Here is a 22450-nt window from a genome sequence, read left to right on the forward strand (position 1 = left end):
GGTGTTGGTCTGTGCACAGACTAAGCAGTGTTATATCTATAGAAGTTACATCCGAAAGTTGAGGGCCGTGCACTCAAGTGGAGGTTTGGACGGGCAAAAAAAAGTCATACACACACGACACGACGAAGAAAAGGGAAGCTGTTGATGAGGAGAGAACGTCACATCCTTAGCTCGGCTGGAAGAGTGGAAGAGTGGAAGAGTGGAAGAGTGTCGATGGGGTTGTGTGTCTGACTGATGATGAGCCGCCGATTCGTTGTCACGCAGAGCGGTTTCTAGTGGTATCTCCGCACAAGCTGCCGATGCTGACCAAGCTGCCATACTGTTATATATCCGGCGTCTTCTCCCCCTTCCTCTCCCACCATCTTCCATCGACTATCACCTTCGAAGGAACAGATCGTCAAAATGCCCGCTACCGCAGGTTCGTACATCCTCCCTTTGTGTCGAGCTTCATTGCGCTCTCGCACCAGTCTGTTCCCCAGCATAGGTGTAAGAACAATTCCTGTGCAGCAACGATCCTTACATTCATCTTCTGGCAACTTTCTCAATTCCGCTCTGCCATCTGTCGCCGCTTCCTTCCCTCAACGATCTGCCTTCCACACCTCTGCAAATCTTCGTCTTCCCCCCACTGCAGAGACTGCAAGCTACCGCTTCAACCAGTAAGCCATCTACCACCTCCTTGATCTAGCCCTCACGTTTTAACCTTCCACTGAATCCTCCTTTGTGTTGCGTGTAGTGTCATGATCCGCGTCAAAGACCCCAAGGTCTCGCTCAAATTCTACGAAGACGTCCTCGGAATGGACCTTATCGACCGTCACGATGCCTCCGATTTTTCCCTCTACTTCCTCGCCTACCAGCATCAGAAGGACGTCAAAGAACGTGGCCAGAGGGAAGCCATCTTGGAGCTGACTCACAACCACGGCACCGAGAACGACGAGAACTTCAGCTACCACAATGGTAACAACGAGCCCAAAGGTTTCGGTCATCTCTGTATCGCAGTAGATGACATTGAAAAGGCTTGTGAGAGATTCGAGAAGCTGGGCGTCAAGTTCCAGAAGAAGTTGACGGACGGTAAGATGAAGAACATTGCTTTCATTCTTGACCCTGTAAGTACAGACTATCCCAGCAGTGAAGAGGAGCGCGAAGTTGTGCAGCAGTAGATGCTGACGAATTTTTGTTTCTACGGCAATTCCTTTTGCAGGACAACTACTGGATCGAGATCATCTCCACTTCCAGGCCTCAGTAAGCATCCCGCCCTAGTAGCAAAGCAGCTATCGCGAATGCAAATGTCCGAGCAATGCAATCCAGCAGCTAGCTGCTCCTTGTGTCTGCTCTTTTTGCATGCGTGTGTGTGATCCGTCTGAAAAGCAACAACTGAGAGGCTGGTGAGCACACACGTTTGTGGGAAGAGCCGGAGCCATGATCGTCTAGACTTTGCATCCTCCGGCCGGCGCACGTCGAGCTGACAACAAGCGCTCTCTCCCTCTCTTTCCTCTCACCTACGCAGACGCACTCGAATCTAAACCTCACATCACCAACACTCGTCTCTGGCACACGACGATGTTGCACAAATCGGACCTTCGCTTGTATCAACTTCCATTCCTGTATCGATTCCTGTATTGCTTAAGATGAATCAAATCGCAGCCAAACCCAGTACAAACCTCCTAACAACGTTCTGCCCTTTGACCAAATTTCTTTGCCTCAACCTCTCATTCGGCAAATGAGCATTATCGCTACTTTGACCCATCGGTAGATGCACCGCTCCCGCACCCAGCTCCTTCTCCAGAATAGCTATCGCTGGGATGCTACCACCTTCTCTAATCGAGATTGGTTCTGCGTTCCATTCTTTCTTCACTGCTTCCCGCAGAAGCAAGAAGTATTGCGATGAATCGGAGCCCATCCACCAGTCCGCACGATGGTCTACGGTCACGCTTACTTTGTTCTTCACCATTGAGGGTGAGGTAGTGGGATAAAGCGAGTTGAATGTGGATTGGACGTGTTCCAGCAACGAAGCCTCGATAGAAGGAAGATCTTGATCCGGTACAATACGAAGTGAGACTTGTGCAGAGACAGTAGAGGGGATGACAGTAGAGTTTCCTGGACCAGAGACTCTGATGTTGTGAACCGAGAGAGAAGGGTTTCTCCATTTGGCCATGAGTGATTCCACCGTTTCGCCTTCTTTCGATGCTCCTGCATTGAGCAACCGTTTGATGCGGACGATATCGCGATACGCTTGGAGCTCGGATTCGGTTGTTCCTCGAACAGAGTCATAGAATCCAGGGAGAGCAACTCTTTCGCCTTCACCAGTGAGTTGAGCTAGAAGCTTGACCATATCAACCATAGGCTCGCGAATGGCTCCGCCCTCGACACCTGAATGTACATCCCTCTCTCCGCTACCCACGCTTACCGTCGCCCTGACCACCCCACGCAACCCAACGGTCAGACAAGGCGTTTCCTCGTCCAACCAGTAAGAATTGCTCAGTAGCACAACATCGATAGGTCCAATCTCCGATTTATACCTCCTCACAACTTCAACGAAACCCACCGAACCATTCTCTTCCTCGCCCTCGATGAGGAACACTACATCCGAATGCAGTCTGCGGGTCGAAAGAAGATGGTGTACTGCACAAGCAGAAGCAAGGATCGGACCTTTATTATCCGAAACACCTCTACCGTACAGATACCCATCCCGACCATCCAGCGTGAACGGTGGTGAAGTCCAAGACCCTTCAGCGGCGATGCAATCGTAGTGACCGTAGAACAAGCATCTTTTCTTCTTGCTTCCCCTCAATTCCCTCTCCTCCCCTTCGACGTCATTATCGTCGCCGAGACGGTTGAACATTACCGACCCGCTCAAACCTTCATCCTTACCATCCCTCTCGGCGTCATCTAAGTTGCTGCTGAGGAAAGAATCCGTCGAGTCCGTTGAAGCGGAAGTAGAGCTGCTTCGTGATCGATCGGTGGCAGCAGCATTGCGATGACGTCGTCTGGATCGATTCGCGTTGGCCGTGAATGTAGCCAGCACGAGAGGGTTGGTTCCGACAGGGTTGGGTAGGATGCGTGCTTCTGCGCCGAGTTCTTGGAAACAGGTCTTGAGGAAATGCGCTGCTTGTCGACAGTCTTCACGATGCTCTTCGCTCGCACTGATGCTGGGAAACGAGATGAACTTGCGTAGGAGCGACCGGAGGAGTGGCCATTGCGCTGAAGCTTCGTATGCATTGTTGCTGTTGGGGGCGAGAATCGATGCGGCTTCAGGGCCAACTGTGTTGACGATTTCAGCAGCGGTGTTGACGTTGCTGGTAGCGGCGATGGGTGTGGTAGCGAGAGGAGCGGAAGCGGGGTCTTCGAGCGAGAGTCGTTCTAGCTCGCGGCTACGAGACTCAGCTTCTCTACCCGAGGTGGAAGGGATGATGGAAGGTAGCGTATCCCAGATCCTGATCAGGTTGTCACTCGACCCAGTAACCAGCTGGACTACTCTCGCCTGCGGCCAAGTCGATGATCTCCCATTCAGTCCATCCGGGCTACCATCGCCATCTGCCACCGCACCGCTAATCTTAGCAAGCGACAACACGATCCCATCATGAGCTTGTACCCTCCCGACGTTCCTAAAGCTTCTGTCCCACGTGTTCACCTTCCCATCCGCCCCCGCTGTAAACAACAACCCACTCTCCGCGCAAGTTTCAACACAGATTACATCATCCGTATGCGCTCTAATCGTTCTAACCAGCGTACATGTCTCTAGATCCCACACTTCTACCTCACCGCCCTGCAAGCCTGAGAAGAGGGTGGTTTTCCAAGAAGCGAGCGCAAGAACAGCGTTCCCGTCCGCGTTTGGGCTTTCGAGTGTAGCTAGGAGGGACAGACCAGACCGTGTGGCATGCCAGAGTTTAATCGTCTCATCACCAGAACCCGATGCTAGGACTGTGGGGTGTTGGGAATCGCCCTCGAGCGTCAGAAGGGCGAGGGAGTAGATGTAGCCGTAGTGAGCCGAGGGCACGGAGGACGAAGGCGGAATGAGCAGTGTTCGTACTCCATCTTCAACCGCATTGAGTTGCGGCTCAGAGGAAGTGCTCGGGAAGGCTGGACTATCAAGACGCATTGACGCGGCGTTGAGGACTGTCTCTGTCGCGCCGGCTGACGAGAGCGGACCGATGGAAGCGAGACTGTTCTCAGTCGCTAATGGAGCGAGCTTGTCTTTGTGTGAAGACGCTTTCGTGCTGCTGAGCGCAGAAGTGGCTGATGGTCTGCCACGAGTGGGTGTTGAAGTTCCGGCACTGCCCATACCAGATCTACTGAGAGCAACGGGAACCGAATCGAAGAACTTGTGCGGTCGGGACATAAGGTCGGGTGTCGAGATGATTGGACTATCCGCTCCCGCATCTCTCCTGTCCACGCCACTCAGCCCACTCAGACCACTCAATTCACCAAATTGCCTTGTCCCCTTTACTCCCTCTCCTTGCGTTACTGCTCCATTCCTTGCGCTGCCCTTCTCAAAGCCAGCCAAGCAGATCCACTGAATACTCGTCGACTGACACCCAAGATACAGAGTCTCGAGCCCTGAACACCACTTCAATGCAAAAATATCTCCTACAATATCCTCTGCCGGGTAGACCACGAACAGGGGTGCGTTGCTAACAGTATCCCAGACTCGTACTGTGTTGTCGCCCGACGAGCTGAACAGCCAGTTCTTTTCCGGTGCGAGCTCGAGTGCCAGAACGCTGGCAGAATGGCCAGCGAGCCTTGCTGTGGACTGGAAAGTGTCGAGATCCCAGACATTGATAAAGCCTTCCTGTGAGCCAGAGTAGAGGAGGCTGCGGCGTTCGTCGACGGCGAGGGAGAGGACCGAAGAGTGGTGGTTTATTGTGTGGCTGAGCTGGGCGCTGCCTGAAGCGATGGCTGAGGGGTTTGATGGCGCGTAAAAAGATCCAGAAGCGATTGAGGAGATGCCAGATAGTCGAGCCAGAGCAAGGCTGCGGACTGAGTCGATGTGCTGACGAGATGAGGAGGGCTGGGTGGAGGACGAGGGACCTCCTAAAAAGTGCTCAAAGTGCACGTTGGGCGAGCACATCGTAAAGTCGCCTCAGCTCGAGATTCGATCGAGTCTGGGATCTTCTGTATTGACATACGAAGCGGTTGTCGTCCAGGAAACTTCGATGAGGTGGTGGGTAGGTGGGGACCAAGACGAAGTTGTTGCACCACTTTGAGCCTCAAGGAGAAAGCAACGGTCCTGAGAAACTCGTCTGTAAGCTGAGCGGAAGATACAGATGAAGTCGATCGGCGTGCCGGTTCTACAGTGACTGATATTCGGGACTGGAATGTGGCCAGTAGAGAAGCAGGATCAAGCTCGGGTGTTGTTTGTGTTGGTCAAAGCAAGAATGTCATACCACAGATATGGTGTCATTTGACTCGACAACAACGTCACACAATAAGTAGCACCCGATTCACTGTCTTCTGCCCGATTTTCAGGGTCCGGAACTCGGTCAATTTTGATGCAGCACACTCTGAAACAGAAAAAGTTCAACGTAGCTTAACCAAATCGTGAATTGTTGTGCTGCGAGCCTCCAATCTTCTTCCATTCTTCCCTCACCTCACCCTCCTTCGCATATACTTCAGTCCCATACACCGCCTCAAGCACAGGCGTAAAAGGTTGCTTCCACGTCTCAGATGCCCAGTGCCAGGGCTTCATCCTCTTCGGCTGCTGGCGGGGCCAAGCTCACCAAGCTTGAATCCGCCCTCTACCGTGCAGCACAGTCTTCCCCTGGAGGTGTCATTACCCAAGACCAGATCTCGGAACAGTTCAAGACCGAGCAGCTCGATGATCAACTACAAGCAATCAACGGCCTACTCAAGAAGAGCCTCTTCACCGCCCAGACCCTCAATGGCTCGATCCAGTTCGCAGCAACCGCCAAGGCGGAGGCTAGCATGATGGGCAAGCTCGACGAGAACGAGACTATGGTTTATCAGCACATCAAAGATTCACGTAACGAAGGTATCTGGACTAAACAGTTGAAAGTTCGCACTGGATTGCATCAGACCATCATCAACAGGTGTCTGAAGTCGTTGGAGCAGAAGCAGCTGGTGAAGGCCGTCAAGTCTGTTAAGTACCCGACCAGGAAGATCTACATGCTTTACGGATTGACGCCGTCGATCGAACTTTCTGGTGGACCTTGGTATACGGATAACGAATTGGATACGGGCTTTATCAATGAGCTCTCGATGGCTATCCTCAACTTTATCCGATCGAAGTCGTTCCCCAAGAATGGACAATCGAGAGCGTTGTTCCCCACCAGCCACACTTCACAGCTTCCTTCGGCTAATGCCGTTCACTCGTACTTGCGCAATTCGGGACTAACAGAGACTCAGCTTGAGGTGGAGCATGTTGTATCGCTACTGGATATCTTGGTGTATGACGAGCAGATCGAGAAGATCCCAGTTCTGCCGTTCTCGTTGGGGGGCCGAGGCATGAATGGTTTCGACGAGGATGATGAAGATTACACAGACTCGGGTACATCCTCTGGTGGAAGCGGATCAGATAGTGACAGCGAAAGTGGATCAGACAGTAAATCAGAAGCGGAAGAAACAGGCTCAGATAGCGACGCTGGCACTAAAAAGAAGAGCAAGGCCAAGAAAGAACGCAAAAGCGACGACAAAGGGAGCGATGACGACGATGGACCGGTGATCGGCGGCAAGCGCAAGCGATCCTCCAGCAAGTCATCTTCGCGGAAGAAGAGCAAATCGAGCAAGTCCTCTTCCTCCAAGAGCAAATCGAAGAAGTCTTCCTCACGGTCCTCGTCAAGATCTCGCTCACGGTCACGTTCGCGGTCTAGAGCCGCTTCGTCCTCCGACAGCGAAAGTGGGTCAGAATCGGAAGCCTCCGACTCCTCTACTTCCTCTTCAACTCACAGCCGCAGGAAGTCAAACAGCAAAAAGAAGAGGCGTTCCAATGGCAAATCGTCCTCAGCAAATCGCAATTCAGCGGCTGGGGGCGGTGATCTGGTGCCCTTCGTCTACCGTGCAATCCGACCGCACGCCGTGAAAGTGGGATGGACAGAGACGCCGTGTGGTCATTGCCCGGTGTTCGACTTTTGCGATGATACAGGTCCGGTCAATGCGGAAAGTTGTCAGTATTATGGTGGGAAGACGGATGAGTTTGGTCGGAAGCTGAAGAATGGTTGGATTGATACCATCGTTGATGATGACAATGACGAGGAGGATGAAGAGGGCGAGAACGGCGGAGAGAGGGAGGATGCCAATGATGAGGTTTGAAGTGGGCATTGCAACCGTTGATCTCAGGCTCTGTCATCTCGGGTACGTTGTTGTATTGCAATGCATCTATGGTAACTGTACAAAGGCATCTGTGGTCCTGAGTGAGTAGCGTTGTCTGACTGTCCGAAGGATCGATGGTGAGGTGATTGTGAGTTGTATCTGTCCCCACCGACGAAAGATGCGTTGTTGCATTCGAATCCGACCTCCAATCTCGCCGACGAATCCTGATCCATCCCACACTTCATATCGACTCCCCTCCCTCTTTACCCCTTCCCACCTTTCACCTACGACTTCAGTCACCATCGTGTCAACGTTGATCATGCTCCGCATCGGATCGGAAAGCCTGATCATTCAAGCTTTCGGCTTCTGTGTAGCTCAAGCTTTCTTTTCAAAGTGACGTAGGTTCGCGGCTTTCTATCATGAGAATTTGGTTTTCGGGTAGTCAAAACGGAGCGTCGGAGCGTTTGAGTCCAGTTGTCAAGAAACGCAGCCTCCAGCACAGAAAGAAAAGAAAGCGGCAACAGACGTGTCACCATGCTTATATGCGTTGCGAAAAGAGCTTTCGACGATGTGGGCTGGCTGAATTGGTTGCAACAACCAGCTTCATCTGTGCCTCATCGAGATAGCTCAATTGTTGAGATGATTGTGAGGCGGCGTTCAGAATACAGTCTTCCTCTCTGCACTGGCTGAGTTTACAACGACTTTATCTTGCTCCCTTTTGTTCTTCTCTTATCAAGCACTCTTTGGAAGGACCAGCTTCTTCATCGCTCACTCATCGTGAGATCGACCTCGAAGATCTGAGCTTTGAGTTGCAGAGAACAGGGAAAGGGCGAGGTGAAATGGGTTCGTTTTCATGATATCATAGCGACCCTGAGGTGGGATCATGTAAGTGTACCTGATTGCCGCAGGGCAGCACAGTATCAACGACCACCATGCGCTCTGAGGTGATACTCCCGTCGGTTGAGTGGGAGTGACCTCATCTCAGCTACAGAAGCAGTACCCCTGCACACTTTTACTGTGCCTCATTCATCTGTGGGGACAAGGGCGTAGGAGACCAACCCACACATTCGCCGGACATGTGCTCTTCAGTTTTCCTTCAGTCATCCTTCAGCCTTTCTCCTCGCTTTCTCCCTGTCCTAGCAGGCAAAAGTAGGTTGTTCTGCTTGGTCAATCAGTCAGAGAAGATGGTCCGACACGAAAGTACATAAGCAGCTCACCCCCCAACCCTACTCCCGCTCCTCTTCATCCACCATCCTCGTTCTCAACTTTTGCTTCGTCTTCACGCCTACTTCTTCTTGCCGGTCAAGAACATTCTGCTTCTCACAAACATTGGAACTTCTGGACAAGTTTTTCCTTTTCATTTTTCGCTACAATGGCATTCAAGCTCAACGTCGGCCTTCTGGCCCTTTCTCTTTCGCTTTCGCTGATCAACCTCGATGGTGTCAGCGCCGGAACGGCCACTCGATACTGGGATTGCTGCAAACCATCTGCTTCATGGGGTAAATTTTCGAAACAAATCACAACTGAGCCGCTGGGCTGCAGCGAGCCCAAAGGATGAGGACTCTCGGCTGCAAAGTGGTTCCTATTAAAACTCTGAACAACGCACTGACTTGTCCTTCACTCCCTTTCTTCCCCTTTTTTTTTTTTGCGTTGTGAAAGGCAAAAAGGCTCCAGTCTACGCCCCGGTCGACATCTGCAAAGCGGACGGAGAAACTCTCATTGACGCTTCGAAAGCCGAGTCTGGTCAGAGCGGCTGCAACGGTGGAGACCAGTTCATGTGTAGCTGCATGCAACCATTCGACGACTCCACAGACCCCACCCTTGCGCTTGGATTCGCCGCCTTCACTGCTGGCAGCGAAGAAGAAACCGACTGTGCTTGTTACATCGCCGAATTTGCCCACGATGGTCAAGGCAAGCCGATGAAGCGCAACAAGCTCCTTTTCCAGGTCACGAACATCGGCGGCGATGTTGCGTCCCAGAACCTCGACCTCCAGATCCCTGGTGGTGGATTGGGTGCTTTCACTCAAGCTTGCCCTGCCCAATGGAAGACTCCTGCTTCTCAGTGGGGTGAGACGTATGGTGGTGTGAAGGAGGCCAGTCAGTGCAAGGACTTACCTGAGCCTCTGCAGGCGGGTTGCAAGTGGAGGTTCAGCAGCTGGGGTGATAACCCAGAGATGAAGGGTAGCCCGAAGAGGGTCAAGTGCCCGAAGAGTCTGATTGATAGGTCGGGTTGCCAGAGGAAGGATGACAACTCGGTGAGTGCTTATCAGGGACAGACAGATGCTCAGAACAAAGCTGCTGAGGCTAGGTACAAGCGTGACCGAAGTGTTTGTCTTGGTGGTGGCAGCAACAGCGGCAGCAAGGGCAATCCAGATGGTTATGGTTCTGAGAAAGATAACGAGAGTACTGGGGGCGACAACGGCGCTGGCTCCAACTCTGGCCTCAACCCCGGTTTGGACTCCAGCGCGAAAGGCAGTCGGCCTGAAGGCTACGGTACTGGCGGCGGAGATGGTAGTACTGGCGCCCCTTCCCCGTCTGGTGATCGTTCCGCTACTCCTTCCCGCACTTCCGATGGTCAGCCTCAGGTCAAAGGTCAGAACGACGATACCACTGACGCTAACAACGGTGGCGCGGCAGTTGTCCCAGACGGTCACAAGAAGATGCACAAGGTGTGCCACAAGTGGCGCTGAGAACTGTTCCATGCTGATCCCATCCCTTTCACCTGCAACTGACTTGTTCTGCATATGCCACCGTCCATTGCCCACATGCTCTCCAAGTGTTTCGTCCGTTGTCACTTTGATGACATGGTTGGGCGGGGGGTCATCAATCAGAAATTACAATGTCAATCCTTTCACCCTAACATCGATTTGACTTTTTCTGCCGATCGTCGGCATGAAGAGGGACTGAGCTTGTTGCTTGCCACGGTGTTCTACCTAACCTTGTGCGCTTAACCCCAGACGACGCTCATCTGACGTCGACAGTCGAACACGTGGACAGGGAGTCTAATCTTAGAATACACTAGCTCGGGTATGAGATTTGAGGCTATGCTCCTTCTCGAACGGGGAATCGAGATCTGGCTCAGCATTAGATCTATCCACGTGTATGAAAGGCGGCGTCCGTGGGAGGAGAGGGAAAAGCTGTGGCTCGGCAATCGGGGTTTTTTTGTTATTGTTTTGTTTTTTTTAGCAAATATCGTTGGAAGATTTGACTCTGATCGACACTTATCGGGAGATATCAGTCTAAGTGCGGTGTTCAAGCTTTTGAAAGACACTATACTATATTGACATGAGGGAAGAAGGTAGCGCTAGCCTCGAGCTCTCCGCTCATTATCTATATACCTTTGTGGTTTGTGGCTGACTGTGGGAGCATCCCACCTAATGAGGAAGTATGACAACGGACGGGATCCAACGGTCCTCGATCTCCATCATATCCGCCTGCCCGATCTCCGATCAGATCGTGCTCTGCTGGATCGTTATCTCCAGCAAATATGACCTCAGAGACACGCCAAATTTGGCTCTTACTCAAGCAACAGCAGAACGCGACTTTTGCTCATTTGAGCCTCTTTCGGAAGATTTCGAAAAAGGCAAACGTGCGTGGATTGAGGAAAATCCTGAGAAGAAGAGCTTAGAATTTCTCTGCTCCTCTGCCATGGGAAGCCGCTCCAAAAGACTCTTGCCTGCCGTGATGAAGCTAGACTGATGTCGAGAGTGCGTGACAAGTTCATGTGACAGTGGCGGAAAAAAAAAAAAAGGAGATGAGTGTGTGACATTCGAGAAGACAACTCAGTCTCGCGAACAAGCCAAGAAAGCAAACCCTGGGGAAAGGCTGAAACTTGCCTCACCTTCACCTTCTCCTTTCCGATTCCATCCAGCTCTGCTCAGCAAGCAGCACATTTACCGTCATCATCATCATCACCGGCAACCTCATCGTTGCGCGCCGGTCACTTCCTTTCCATCCCAAAATACACCCCTGGATACCACAAGAAAGCAGAGATACGACGCCCCACGGATTCTTCGAGGCTTGCCACACTCAAACTACAACCCTCCTCACAAAGATGTCGCCTCCTCCTGCCCGTCCCGAGACCTCCGCACAGGCTTCTGACTCGGCCAAGCCTAGCATGTCATCTCTCTCGTCCTCCAGCTCGCTCCTGGACCTGCTCGCTGGAGCCCCCGCTCGCATCACTTTGCCGACCTCCGCTCCGGTGTCCACGTCCACAGCCACAGCCACAGCCACAGCCACAGCCACAGCCACGGTTCCCACGTTAACTCCGTCCAAGCAACCCCAATTGCTCTCATCTCCGACGCCATCCTCTTCATCTGCAACCACCATCACTGCAGCATCCGCCACTAGTCCTTCGACAAGTATCGATGCTGACACCTCAACCATCATGTCTAACAGTTTCCAACAGAAGGATGTGAGCCATCTCATGCAGCAGTTTATGGCTCCCACCTCTCCACTCGTCATTTTTTCTCCCAACTCAAAGTCAGCGGAGAACAAGGATCCTATGCAACTCACAGTCAACAAGAAAGAGTCGGATAAGCAGTCACAGCCCGCCCTCACCAACAAGGCTTTGCAGCTGCCGCCATCTCCTCCAAGTTCCGTCAGCAGCGCTTCTGGCAGCGGGGCTCGTCACATCTCCTCTGCTATCGACTCGCCCGTCACAAGCATACCGCCTTCGCGTGGTAGCGAACTTGGCTTGACCAACGACTTTCGCGCCGCTCGACCTAGAGCAGCAGCATCCGCCGCCTCTGCACCAACCCCACCGCTCAAGACGCCCTTCGACTTTGTCAGCCCATTCGACATGCTCTCCAAGCGTGATGAAGAGTCAACACCGCAGCCCACTCCGCCTCAGACTCAGCCTCAGGCAGAATCACCGTCTCGTTCGGAACAGCAGTCCAGCGGACGTGTTGCGGGCTACGAGGCAGCTGACGCTGGTATCTCAAGTTTGATGCAGAAGCTTTCTGCTGCTAACAAGAAGCAACAGAAGCCCAGCTTGCCGTCCAAACCTACAGAGCCAGCCTCTGCCGACGCTGGACCATTCAATTTCACCAACGCCGAAGAGTCCGATGCTCAAACACAGCGACCTCGTGCCGAGACTTCGTCCTCGAGCTCGTCCAAGTCGGCAGCATCTCGCTCGTCGCCCAAGCGTCCCACTTCCCGCAGGCTTCCAACTCAGCCTTCCGTGCTAGATGCTCCCGACAAGCAGTTCCACGCTTCGCGTCACGTCGCTGTACTCAAGAAGGATGATGCTTTCGACGAGCCTAAGTCATCAGGCCTCTCGATCCTCTCGCCTTCGCGATCCACTAGTGCACCCAGCATTGCAACTCTCGAGCTCGCAGCACAGCAGCCAGGCGGTCTCTCCAGTTTGAAAAACACCAAGGTTGAGACTTCCGGTGTTGCTCTCATTAAATCGCCATTCCAATTCCCATGCAACGTATCAGCAGCAGGTCTGCTCCCAGCCTCCCGAATTGCTAACCTCGGCCACGATGTAGCATGCTACGCCATGTCCAAGGGCAAGGTCAGGCTCATTCACGTAGGCACGGGCGCAAGGTCGCTAGTCCAGACCCCAAGCAAGGCTGGTGTTCGATCCATCGTAGCCTTTGAGTCTTACGAGGACGATGGCACCTACTTGCTTGCTGCTCTGACTGAGCGATCCAAGGAGGCGCAAGATGAAGCCGTCGTCTTCTGGCGAATCCCTGCCTCTTTTGTGCAGCAGGGCACCGAAGACGAAAGTCCGACCTTGCACGGTCGCATCACTGCTGACCCTTACAAGAGCCCTTTCATCTACCGCTTCACCGCCATCGCCTTCCACCCTAATAAGCCCAAGATTGCCATCGCCACCAGCGACAGCAACGTCATGGTGGTTGACATTGCCCAGCAGCTTCTCTACCAGACAGAGCCCTCTTCGCCATCCAGCAAGGTCCGATCGCTTTCTGAGAGTGATGTTGACCCCAAACACAAGTTATGTGGCTTTGCCTTCTCGCCAGATGGCTCCATGCTAGCTACCCTCTCGGCTCCACTCGAGGGCGATGTCTCCTGGATCTTGAGTTTCAAGCAGCTCGATGGCAGCTCTCATTCTCCCGAAAGTGACTCGACTTACATGATCAAGTCGCCGCTCCAGCAGCCTATGATCATTAGTCACCTCTCCTTCATCTACGGACCAAGTACTGAGGACAAGGATGGCGAATCGAATGACACCGACTTCCATGCCATCCGTGGCGTCATCGTCGGTTTCAGATGCAACACCATTATCGGTCTCTATGACATGGCTTCACGCACTTGGAAGCATGTCTGGCAGTTCGAAGGCCCAGCTCAAGCCCATCCAGGTGTTGAGGAGCACTTCAACCTGATCCGTCTCGACACTGCAAGCAGCTCGCTGTTGGTTTGCAACAGCTTCCGATCGTCTGTATTTGCCATTCCGCTTGAGTTGCAGTCGCTACAGGCGCGCGGCCAGGACGGTCTGCTGCCATGGAGCATTCAGCTTTCGTACCCGATCAAGGAATTTGCTCTGCAGGACCCTTGCACATCGGTCTCACTCAGTGCAGCTGCTAGCGACGATGAGGAGCCCTCGAGACTGTTCGTCACTTTCCCTGAGGGCATCAGTGTCGTTCGTCTCTCGGAACCTAGGCCTCCTGTTGAAGAGAAGCCGGGCGAGGATTCAATTCTGGATGCGAAGGCCGATAAGGCAACGCCGGAGCCAACCGCCGATCCCGAGGCAGTCGAGGCACAGTCTACTCCCAGCAAGAGCGCCAAGAAGAAGAACAAGAAGAAGAAGGCTGCTGCTGCCGCACAGCCTCAGGTCGACGAGCCTGCAGCGCCCGCTGAAATTCCCGAGCCCGCTGCTCCAGCTCCTGAGCCGCAGCAAGAAGAAGAACCTGTTGCGCGCGAGGAGCCCAAAGAGAGCAAGACCGATATCTCGGACTTTATCCCTAAGATTGCCGTGCTTGGCCCCACTCCTGCTCTCGCTTCACCTCCTGCACCTGAACCGTCTCCGGTCAAGGAGACGATCATCGAAAAGCCAGTCACCCTCACCGCCTCCGCCGAGGTTGTCAACGCCGCTCTCTCCGACACTGTCGTCAATGCAGTGCACGAAGCTGTCTCGGCCAACATCGAGTCCAGTTTCCAGCACTCCATCGAGACTGCCATCCCCAAGGAAGTCGAACGGCTCATCACCTCGACCGAGCTCAAGGCTGAGCTCACCCGCAACATCGCACAGACCATCCTGCCTGCCGTGCAGCGTACAGCTATGGAGGTGGTCAGCCGCGTCCTCGCTCCTCACTTTGAGGATGTGATGATGCAGCTGTCTGATCGGGTCGAGCGAGCGATAGTTTCCGAGATCACGAATGTTCGGAAGACACTGGTTGAGGAGCAGAGCGAGTCGCTCAAAGGTACAGGGGAGACGGTCCTGGCGATTCAAAAGCAGGTCAACGAGGCGCTTGGCAAGTTGAAGGATCTGAACGTTGAACAGCTCAACAATAAGGTCACTGAGGTGCGTGATGATGTTGCGGCCTCAAAAGCTGTCGTCAAAGCTAACCTCGGTTCTGCTGATGAACTGTCCGAGGTCGAGGCTACGCCCGTTGCACCCTCACCGAAGAAGAAGGAAGGTCTGTTCAGCTTGAACAAAAGCGCAGCTGCTCTTGTTCGCAAGCAAACCGCCGCGCCTGCTACCAAGGCCCTTGCACCTGCTAAGATCCCCACCAAGTGTGCTCTGCCCGAGCGAATTGCCATCATTGGTGCTGGTCCCGTCGGTTGTCTCGCAGCCCTTGCCTTCGCGCAGCGAGGTTGCAAAGTCGACATCTTCGAATCTCGTCCCGACCCACGAACGCACGAAGCCATCACTCGTTCTTCACAGCGCAGTATCAACCTCGCTCTCTCCACTCGTGGCATCACCGGTCTGCGCAGTGTCAGCCTCGTCGGCCTCGGTTCCACAGACAAAGACCTCGCTGATCTCGTGCTGGAAGATTCGGTCCCGATGCGAGCTAGGATGATTCACATCGTCACCAGGCGCGCGACTAAGGATCAGAAAGCAGAGGTCAAGGAACAGAGTCAGCTCTATAGCAATAAGGGAGAGTGCATCAACTCTGTTGATCGTGGTAGGTTGAACAACATCCTGCTGGATCATGCACTGATGCATCCTAATGTGGCTGTGCATTTCGAGCATAAGCTGCAGAGTGTTGACTTTGATCATGATTCGAGGTCGAAGCGTGGGGCTTTGCCTGCGGCCAACGGGGCTAGCAAGAAGACGATCACTGGTGGAGAATCCTTTGTAGATGAAGGAGCTCGTCGGGGTGGGAAGAAGGGTAAGCGCAACATTGCGTCTGCTGCACAGAATCAGCAGCTGCTGATTAAGGCGACACCTAACGCGGCTGGGTCTGGTGATAGGGTGAAGTTAGACTTTGACATTCACTCCACGAACCAATCCATCCCGAAATCATCCATCAGCCACCAAGCATCCCTCGTCGTCGGCTGCGATGGCGCCCACTCCTCCATCCGTTCCGCCATGGGCTCACTGATCCGCATGCACTACACGCACAACTACATCGACACAGGTTACGTCGAACTTTCCATCCCACCCCGCACCTCGCTCTCTTCCGGCTCATGCACCCGCGGGTCCGGCGGAACCGATGGCAAACCTCACGGACACGAGGCCTTCCATCTCGACCCAAACCATCTCCACATTTGGCCGAAACATTCGTTCATGCTCATTGCACTCCCCAACCTCGATGGGTCGTTCACATGCACTCTTTTTGCTCCGTTTAAGATGTTCGCCTCTCAACTAAGCACAAGGCAGGGCATCGTCGCGTTTTTCGAGGAGCACTTCCCTGACGCACTGCCCTTGATTGGGGAGGATAAGTTGGTGGAGTGTTTGACTAGTCGTCGAGCATCTGCGTTAGGATCGGTTCAGTGCGATCCGTACCATTACAAGGATAGAGCAATTTTGATTGGCGATGCTGCTCATGCTATGTTGCCTTTCTATGGTCAGGGGCTCAATTGCGGTTTTGAGGATGTTCGGGTGCTCTTTGACATTATCGATTCGAACGAGCATTTGGAGCAAGCGCTGGAGAGTTACACCAAGCAGAGACATCCGGATCTCGTGTCGATTTTGCAGTTGGCCGAACAGAACTATCGCGAAATGGCCCATAGCGTCGTCTCTTGGCCTTACCTGCTAAGGAAGAAACTCGACAGCCTGCTGATGGCAATTTTGCCAAGTAGCATGTGGAGCAGTCTTTATACCATGACTACCTTCAGTAATCTGCCGTATTCACAGGTCGTTCAAACGGAAAGGAGACAGCAGAAACTCATTGCAAAGGCGTTATTGACCATGGTGGTAGCCATCATGACCGGGGCTAGTGTGGGGGTTTACAGGACTAGGGGGGTTTGGCAGCCGATTACGAGGGGCTGGATTCAGGGGTCGCACAACAAGATCGCTTGATTCTTTCCCTCGTCCTGAAGTAGTGTCTGTTGTTCGTATTCACCTTAGAAGATCTTTTTGGAATAGTTGGCCTTCGAAGCCGACACCCCTGTGCAACTTGGCATCTCGAGAGCTGCTTGCGTTTTGTAGACTCCAACACTCGAGCGCTCCAATGAGAGAGACTCTGAGTCTGTCATAACAATTCGCGAGTTTAGCCAGGACATTCAATAATGTGATCGAGTCTCGGTTCAGAACGGAGACGCGACCTCGTATGCAGCATGTGCCATGTGTAATCTCGAGGAAGAAGCGACCGGTTTCTCGAGAGCGCCGTCCAGACACGGACTTCAACTCAAGAGCAGTGTGGAGCATAGAAAGGACGCTCTGCTAGTCAGATTCACTCGCAAGTCTCGACAACCTCATTCGCTCAGCACACACAGATAAGATCTTGTTACACAAATCAAATTACGGATTGTCCAAGACGAAAAGACCATTAAACATGATAAGAGAGAAAGTGTGTGTGTGAGTGCGAGCTGTCCAAAGCAGACGCTCTACGATTAATCGTTCTTGAGCACCTTTGCTCCCCCTTCCTCCTTCCACGCTTACTTCTTGATAACCTGGAACCCAACCTCACCATCCTCCGTACTCATCGCATAAATCACCGCACACCCCTCAACAAACGCCATGATCGGCTGCAAAATCAACAAGGCAACCGCATGCACCGGAACCTGCCAAGCCTGACTCCACTTGTACCCGTAGTCAATCTCCGAAAAGAACAACCCCGAGTAGTACAACCAGTAAAAGTTTCCGAAACAGAAACACGAGATAACGTACAACCATCTCGGTGTAGGACCCGACCATTCCAACAATAACGAGAAAGGAATGTTAATCAGGGTTGCTACAAGACAGAAAATACCCGCAGTCCAAAGTTTGATCGCAATCTGAGGCAAGAAGAACAAACCGTTGATACCTCGAATACCCATGTACCATCGACGACGTTGTTTGATGAAATCCATCCAGCCTTCAGGGGATTGTTCGCGGACAACACCGTGGATCCGACCGAGGGTGAAGCCTTTCGACCAGGCGGCTTGCGAGAATTCGAAATCTTCAGCGAGTGAGCCGAAATCCCAGGTGACTTTGTTTTCGACGTCGCCGTTGATCATTAGGAAGGAACCGTGGACACCGAAGACAGGGCGTTTGATGATGTTGCCTTGGAGTGAAAATCGAGCGAGTTCGTCACCGACACGGATGCAATCGGCGACGGCGAAGAACCAGTTCTTCCAGTAGGTCTCGCGTTTACCGTTGTAGATGATAATGCCTTGACCAATGTGTGCGTCGTTGTAGCGGATGAAATCGAGGCATCCACGGAGAGATTCGGCGTCCATGGTCGACTCTTCGTCCATGTGCAACACCCAATCGTAAGGGGTGAGGTTCATGGAGGAACGGAAGTAGTCGAGGGCTTTGGCTTTGTGCTTAGCTTTACCGAGGGGAGACTTGTAGGCTTTGGGTGTCATGACGTTGTCCAGATCCGGGTAGTAGTAAGGCTCGTCAGTGAGGACGATAGCGCGAACGGCAGGGTGATACTTTTCGAGTTTCTTCAGGTGCAAGTGGGCACGACGGGTGGTCTCGGGGTTGGAACCACGGGTGACGGAAACGATGAAAAGACGGTGAATGTGCTCGCGGATCACGGGCTTCTTCTTGAGCTGTTCGGGAGTCCTTGTGATGTCTGGAGTGGCAAAACCAAGCGTAGTGATGATACAGTAAGGAAGCGCCAAAGCCCAGAGCAGACGCCAGACAGTCGAGAAGTTCGCAAAGCCATCCAGAATGTAGTCAGCCCAAGGGTTGAACCACATCCAAATGAAACCGAGACCCAAAATGATGCCGACCTGAATAGGACCCATGTAGGACAAAGCACGAAGCATCCATCTTGTCCTCACAGCCTGCTCGTCGTCCGAGATATCGGCGTCGAACAAAGTGGAGTGAACTTGATCCATCTGCAATCCAACTTCCATTGGGTGAGAAGGAGGTGCAGGAACAGCAACCATGGTCCTCCAGTGGAAGATGGTCCAGACAACGTGCTTCGTCTTGGCCCACTTTGCAGCAAGCCATCCCGGAGTAGCCTTGGCGAACGCGGGAGGACCGTAGACAAGCCCTTTGGCAGTGTTGAAAGTAGCCATACGAAGCGTAGTCAAGGTATCGTGACGCACGATCGTACTCGCGAACCAGTCCGAGAAGATCATGGCCCATTTGTCAATTGTGTGAGCAATCAACCAGGCAACGATGTAAGCGGAAAAGAAGGTGATGCACCAAGTGCTCCACATGTTGCTCCAGAAGCTGTAACCTCGGTCACGGAAGTAGATGACCAGATAAGGCATGATACCGTAGATGATAGACATCTGGCACACGTAGAATCCGAGAGCAACACGACCAAGAGCCTTGAAAGCAAAGTTTCCAATGAGCCACTGGAGAACAGCGCTCATCTCGAGCCAGTAGTACAGGACACCGGCCATAATGAGGTAGCTTGGCATACGACCGGCTGTGAACATAGTGATATCATAGCCAAGGACACCGTCACGGTCGGTGATCTGCTCGAGCCCGCGATCAATGTTGACAAAGATGGGGTTGTAGCAGTAAGCAGCAACAAAGAAAGCGGCCATAGCTACTTCTGTAAGGAGGAAAGCGATGCGAGACTTCTGGTTGAACTTTTTGATGTATCCTGAGGCCTTGAGGTCGGCAGCAATAGCACCAACGGTGAAGGGAATGTTCTGGTTGTAGGTGTAGCCTTGGAAGATCAGGAGCAGAGCGTAGAGTGTGAATCGTCGCGAGGGTCGCAAGTGCATCAGAATCGGGAGAAGCATGAGAACTGAAAGCATACCCCAGAGCTGAGGTACGATGGACCAGAGCATTGACTGGTTCAACAGCTGCTGCAAGTAGTCACGGTTCGTTGCCATTCGGAGAAGACCGACTACGATGTCACCAATACTGGTCGAGATGTTCCAATCCGAAGCGTAGGGGGAAGGGTTGTTGTTGTCAACGTTACACCAGAGTGGGTAACCGAGATTTCCGCTCTGCAACCAACCTTCAGCGATGACGGTCTGGTCAAAAGCATGTGTACCACACTCGACCTTCTGAATGATGACCCAAAGACCACCAACGATGAGCAAACGCAGCGATCGACGGATCATGGCTTCGGGAAGGACGGTCCAACGAATAGGGCGACCGAGCGCCTTGTTACGGAAGTACGAAGTGGCGTTGAGGCGACCGGAAAGCATGTAGAAGAGAATTAAACCGATGGGACTTCGGAGAATACCGACGGGAGTACCGTTTTCGATGGTCCTCGGGTGGGTTTGGATGAACGTGTTGTCAATAAAATGACCGTTAAAGACCATGATCATGGCAATACCACGAAGACCGTCTGCATAGTCGAGATAGCCATTTGCTGCTGTCTTGGCGGGAACATCAGCACGTGGCTTCTTCTCTTCGGCGACCAAACCAGTGCCAATCGCACCAGCAGAGTCCTTTGCGGCCTTGAACTCGGCAACGCTGCGAGACCTTTCATCTTCGACGGGGGTTGCGACTGCTGTTGGGCCGTAAAGACCGGGAATTTCGCTACCAGAGCTTCCGGGTGCGTAGACGAGCGATTCTCGCTCGTGAGGTGTCAAGGTACTCGAGCCTACGGGAGCAAGAGGAGGGGTGCAAGAATGCAGAAACGGTACGGGTCAGCTGGATACGCTCAGAAGAAGATTGCTTTTCAGGGTTACAGGGACGAGTACACTTACGGGATTCGTAACCAAGGTAGTTTGGGTATGGCATCTGCCCAGCGGGTAGGATTTGATCGTCAATTTCGCTTGAGGAAGAGTGATGACGTTCGCTCGAGCTGTTGCTCTGGCGTTTCTCGTTTTGCCTTGAAGGCGATGACATTGTCGCAACTTGCACGTCAAAAGTGCTACTTTTCCAGCAACTCGTTCGAGAGTGAAGATAATTAGCCTTTGGGATGCTCTGAGGGAGCTTTTAGGGAATAGCTGCGCTCGTCACGATCCGAGATGAGAGGTGCTCGAAAAGGCAGCTGGAAATGAGAGTGGAGGGTAGGGTAGGTGGTGAGGAAATGGAAGGGTTGCTCGCTTCTGAGTTCTTGCGGAAAGCTCTTTTGTGAAGACGATAACGGAGTTGATGATGAGGAGGAGGGAGGATGAGGGGAAAGGAAGGTTAAGCAAAGAACAAGACTTGGACGATGAGCGAGTGCGAATACGGGACGGAAATGGAGATTCGAGTGTGACAGCTGCAGGTAAGCCATCTCTGGAAGCTAAGTTATTGCGAGAACACTTTCTGCAAGTTGATTGTGACAGGCAGCTGCTCATTATTCGAAAGGCACATATGACAGCTACGCCAAACACTGCTGTGCCGCAGAAGCGGAAGAAGTTTTGTTGCAAAGACTGACGATCGGATCTGCAGAGGCAGCTGTGATTAGCAACGGTCCGCGAAGCCTTCTTTCTCAAATCAAGACGACGGAACAAGAACGACATGGTTAGGGTCAGAAGGGTTGCTTGGCCGTATCTGTTTGTGACCGCAGCGCGGTCTCGGTTGTCGACATGGAAGGATCACAGCAGGAGGGCTGAACAGATGAAAAGGATAACTTACCCGAAAAAAGAGAAGAGGAAAACCGAGTTTCACAAGCCTGAATTCAATCATTGCCATAGCAGAGCGAGAATGGACCCTGACGAGGACCACGGGCATCCGGCTCCAGTTTGAGAATGATGATCGAAGCCAGACGATACTGCACGGATAAGTTCCTGCCTCGAGGCGATGAATATAGACAAAGGGCGTCGCTGTCACACTGTGCTGAACCCCACTTTGAAGCTACACTTTTCCGAAAAGTTTGGACAGAAATTAGAAGGGGCGCCTTGAGGGTTGAGAGACAGGGAGACGGTGAGATTCAAGGGTTCATAGGGTCGAACTGGTCGTCCAGATTGTCAGCCAATTCTCAGCTGCGCATGGCTATCGAAGTGGCAGAGGCTTGCAGCGCTGATGACTGACAGTTGTCGTTGAATTCCGCCCGGTATACTGAAAATGGTTTCATGGGTGCTGCCGCGGTGCTCCGCTCTCGCTTGCAAGAAAAAGAAAAGAAAAGAAAAGAAAAGAAAAGAAACGAGAAAATGTCTTACATGGTTTTGACAGACTCAGAAAAACATTTGTGTGTAGTTTGTGCGTAGGTTTTACGCCTGTCACGATCGGTTAAAAATAGGACCCTAGCGATTCGATAATCCTACTTGTCTCACTTGCAAGGCGAGAGCCGTGAGCTGCTCATTGAGAGAACCAAAACTGTTTGTGTCAGCCTAAGTGAAAACTTCTGCGATGCGATCTTCGATGGGCGACTCTCTTAATTCTTTTCTTTAGTTTTATTTTTCTTGCTAATGCGGGACGACTGTCGAGGTAGCGCAAATTGACACCACAAGTTGAAAGTCGAGTTGCACTTGTCGACTGAAGAAGCGCGATGATATGAGGTCATGTTCAGCAGCGGAATTTGTTTACCTTGAATGATTACTCGCCTCGATGCAGACAACAAACCAGATCGAGTTTTGCACCAAACTTCATGGGCCAGAGAGTGAGGTCGCCGTAACAATAGAGCGGCTCTTGACCTGCATCTCAGTTTTTTCTGTGTGGTCGCAGGTTCGCCGCAACAGCCGTGAAATTAGCCATCTAAAGTTGGTTGGCTGCATCCTAGCGCCTCTTTATTTCCACGGTGCCGTGATACGATGCTAGAGTGATTCACCCGCTTGT

The 22450-nt window shown here is 52.6% G+C and overlaps 7 protein-coding genes across 7 annotated transcripts; 5 read left to right on the forward strand and 2 right to left on the reverse strand.

Moving 5' to 3' along the window:
• Positions 1-402: 402 nt before the first annotated feature.
• UHO2_07144 (putative glyoxylase I) lies at positions 403-1243 on the forward strand (the record flags this gene model as incomplete). The annotated part of the gene is made up of 3 exons (XM_041558946.1): positions 403-656; positions 734-1103; positions 1199-1243. 3 exons carry the CDS (start codon positions 403-405, stop codon positions 1241-1243), a joined length of 669 nt encoding a protein of 222 aa, XP_041414880.1.
• A 387-nt stretch (positions 1244-1630) lies between these two features.
• UHO2_07145 (uncharacterized protein) lies at positions 1631-5065 on the reverse strand (the record flags this gene model as incomplete). Its single annotated transcript, XM_041558947.1, has 1 exon — positions 1631-5065. One exon carries the CDS (start codon positions 5063-5065, stop codon positions 1631-1633), a length of 3435 nt encoding a protein of 1144 aa, XP_041414881.1.
• A 596-nt stretch (positions 5066-5661) lies between these two features.
• UHO2_07146 (uncharacterized protein) lies at positions 5662-7263 on the forward strand (the record flags this gene model as incomplete). Its single annotated transcript, XM_041558948.1, has 1 exon — positions 5662-7263. The coding sequence occupies one exon, from the start codon at positions 5662-5664 to the stop codon at positions 7261-7263; it is 1602 nt and encodes a 533-aa protein (XP_041414882.1).
• Positions 7264-8635: 1372 nt separating this feature from the next.
• UHO2_07147 (uncharacterized protein) lies at positions 8636-9953 on the forward strand (the record flags this gene model as incomplete). The annotated part of the gene is made up of 2 exons (XM_041558949.1): positions 8636-8762; positions 8923-9953. 2 exons carry the CDS (start codon positions 8636-8638, stop codon positions 9951-9953), a joined length of 1158 nt encoding a protein of 385 aa, XP_041414883.1.
• Positions 9954-10650: 697 nt separating this feature from the next.
• Positions 10651-10962, forward strand: UHO2_07148 (uncharacterized protein; the record flags this gene model as incomplete). The annotated part of the gene is made up of 1 exon (XM_041558950.1): positions 10651-10962. One exon carries the CDS (start codon positions 10651-10653, stop codon positions 10960-10962), a length of 312 nt encoding a protein of 103 aa, XP_041414884.1.
• Positions 10963-11317: 355 nt separating this feature from the next.
• On the forward strand, positions 11318-16696 carry UHO2_07149 (uncharacterized protein; the record flags this gene model as incomplete). The annotated part of the gene is made up of 1 exon (XM_041558951.1): positions 11318-16696. The coding sequence occupies one exon, from the start codon at positions 11318-11320 to the stop codon at positions 16694-16696; it is 5379 nt and encodes a 1792-aa protein (XP_041414885.1).
• Positions 16697-17274: 578 nt separating this feature from the next.
• UHO2_07150 (uncharacterized protein) lies at positions 17275-20593 on the reverse strand (the record flags this gene model as incomplete). The annotated part of the gene is made up of 2 exons (XM_041558952.1): positions 17275-20345; positions 20452-20593. 2 exons carry the CDS (start codon positions 20591-20593, stop codon positions 17275-17277), a joined length of 3213 nt encoding a protein of 1070 aa, XP_041414886.1.
• Between the last annotated feature and the right edge of the window lie 1857 nt (positions 20594-22450).

Source organism: Ustilago hordei (assembly GCF_900519145.1).
Source record: "Ustilago hordei strain Uho2 genome assembly, contig: UHO2_contig_24, whole genome shotgun sequence".
Classification (NCBI taxonomy): Eukaryota; Fungi; Basidiomycota; class Ustilaginomycetes; order Ustilaginales; family Ustilaginaceae; genus Ustilago; species Ustilago hordei.